Source organism: Convolutriloba macropyga, chromosome 8 (assembly GCF_964194025.1).
Source record: "Convolutriloba macropyga chromosome 8, txConMacr16.3, whole genome shotgun sequence".
NCBI classification, from domain to species: Eukaryota; Metazoa; Xenacoelomorpha; order Acoela; family Convolutidae; genus Convolutriloba; species Convolutriloba macropyga.
Window position 1 is genome coordinate 2,364,480 of NC_134475.1, and position 1,347 is coordinate 2,365,826.

The window sequence follows — 1,347 nt, forward strand, 5'->3', positions numbered from 1 at the left end:
CTGGGTTGCGACTTATCATCCTGTGCGCGGAACATGTCTGTCTGATTACAGCCGGCTTGGGTGGTGCATCTCAACCTTGGCAGTGCTGACTTTTTCAAATTATGCCCCCCCCCCACCCCACCCCCCCCCCATGTATGTTCACAACCTTTCTATTCAATTCTATTATATGAATCGAACTCAACGTTTTGAAACGATTCGTTGCCTCATGATACCAATAAAACATGAATAATTTCATATTGTCTCTTCTCTTATTAACCGTATTTATTAAATAAATTGACCTGATTCGGCATCATTTTTTCAGATTTTCAAGAATCTATTAGTACTCGCAAAAACATGAACACCGATTAAATATTAAAAAATAATGCTATTACTCAATTCTAACGTAAGTCTACGTGTTTTGACACAAATTTTTGATGTTTTTGTTGGCAATGTTTGTTTTTGATTGGGCCGTACTTGTTAAAAATTTTTTGACAAGTTTCAAAGTTTATTGAAACAGGTGCATCATTGCAATCAGGAGCAGCATAGAAGCCATTTTGGAATAGCTATCCGGTGTTTTCCCATGAGTAAATGTCGCGCTATTTTCTTGAATATCTGCCGGTTGTTGCTCAGTATTGTCGTTGCCTACTTCTGTCAATAAGACTTCAGTTGCCGGATTTGTTTCTGGCGATGAACTTTTGGATGACCATGGTTCGCGGGTACTGGTAGTTATTGACATCGAAACAGATGATGGTGCTCGTAAAGAGGTAGTTTTAAAATCAATACTATTCCAGGGAGTTATGGCAGTAGTTGATGGTGCATCAGAGACCCTAGGTACCGAAGAGGCAATTTTGAATTCGTTTGTAGATTTTGTGGATCCTGGACTTGTTATTATTGATTCCGGAGAATGAGTACTTGAATCCGCACCCAAGATTCTGGATTCCTGAACAGCAGTTGTGGATTCCGAAACAGAAGTGGTAGATTTTGACACTGAAATGGACGATTTGGGATCATATTTGGTGGACTCAGGAGCAGAAGTGGTAGATTCTCGACCTGAAGTGGTGGATTCTGAACCCGAAGTGGTGGATTTTGGTCCGGAAGTGGTGGATTTTAGAGCTGAAGTGGTGGATTTTGGGCCTGAAGTGGTGGATTTTGGTCCTGAAGTGGTGGATTCTGGACCTGAAGTGGTGGATTTTGGTCCGGAATTGGTGGATTCTGGACCTGAAGTGGTGGATTCTGGACCTGAAGTGGTGGATTCTGGACCTGAAGTGGTGGATTCGGGACCTGAAGTGGTGGATTTTTGTCCTGAAGTGGTGGATTCTGGACCTGAAGTGGTGGATTCTGGACCTGAAGTGGTGGATTCTGCACCAG

General features: G+C 42.4%; 1 protein-coding gene across 1 annotated transcript in view; it reads right to left on the reverse strand.

Moving 5' to 3' along the window:
• Positions 1 to 251: 251 nt before the first annotated feature.
• LOC142343862 (uncharacterized) overlaps positions 252 to 1,347 on the reverse strand; it is a 9,311-nt gene continuing 8,215 nt past the window's right edge. The window contains exon 4 of the mRNA XM_075395234.1: positions 252 to 1,347. This exon is cut by the window's right edge and continues 301 nt beyond it. Coding sequence (XP_075251349.1) covers positions 485 to 1,347 — 863 coding nt within the window. The 3' untranslated portion in view covers positions 252 to 484.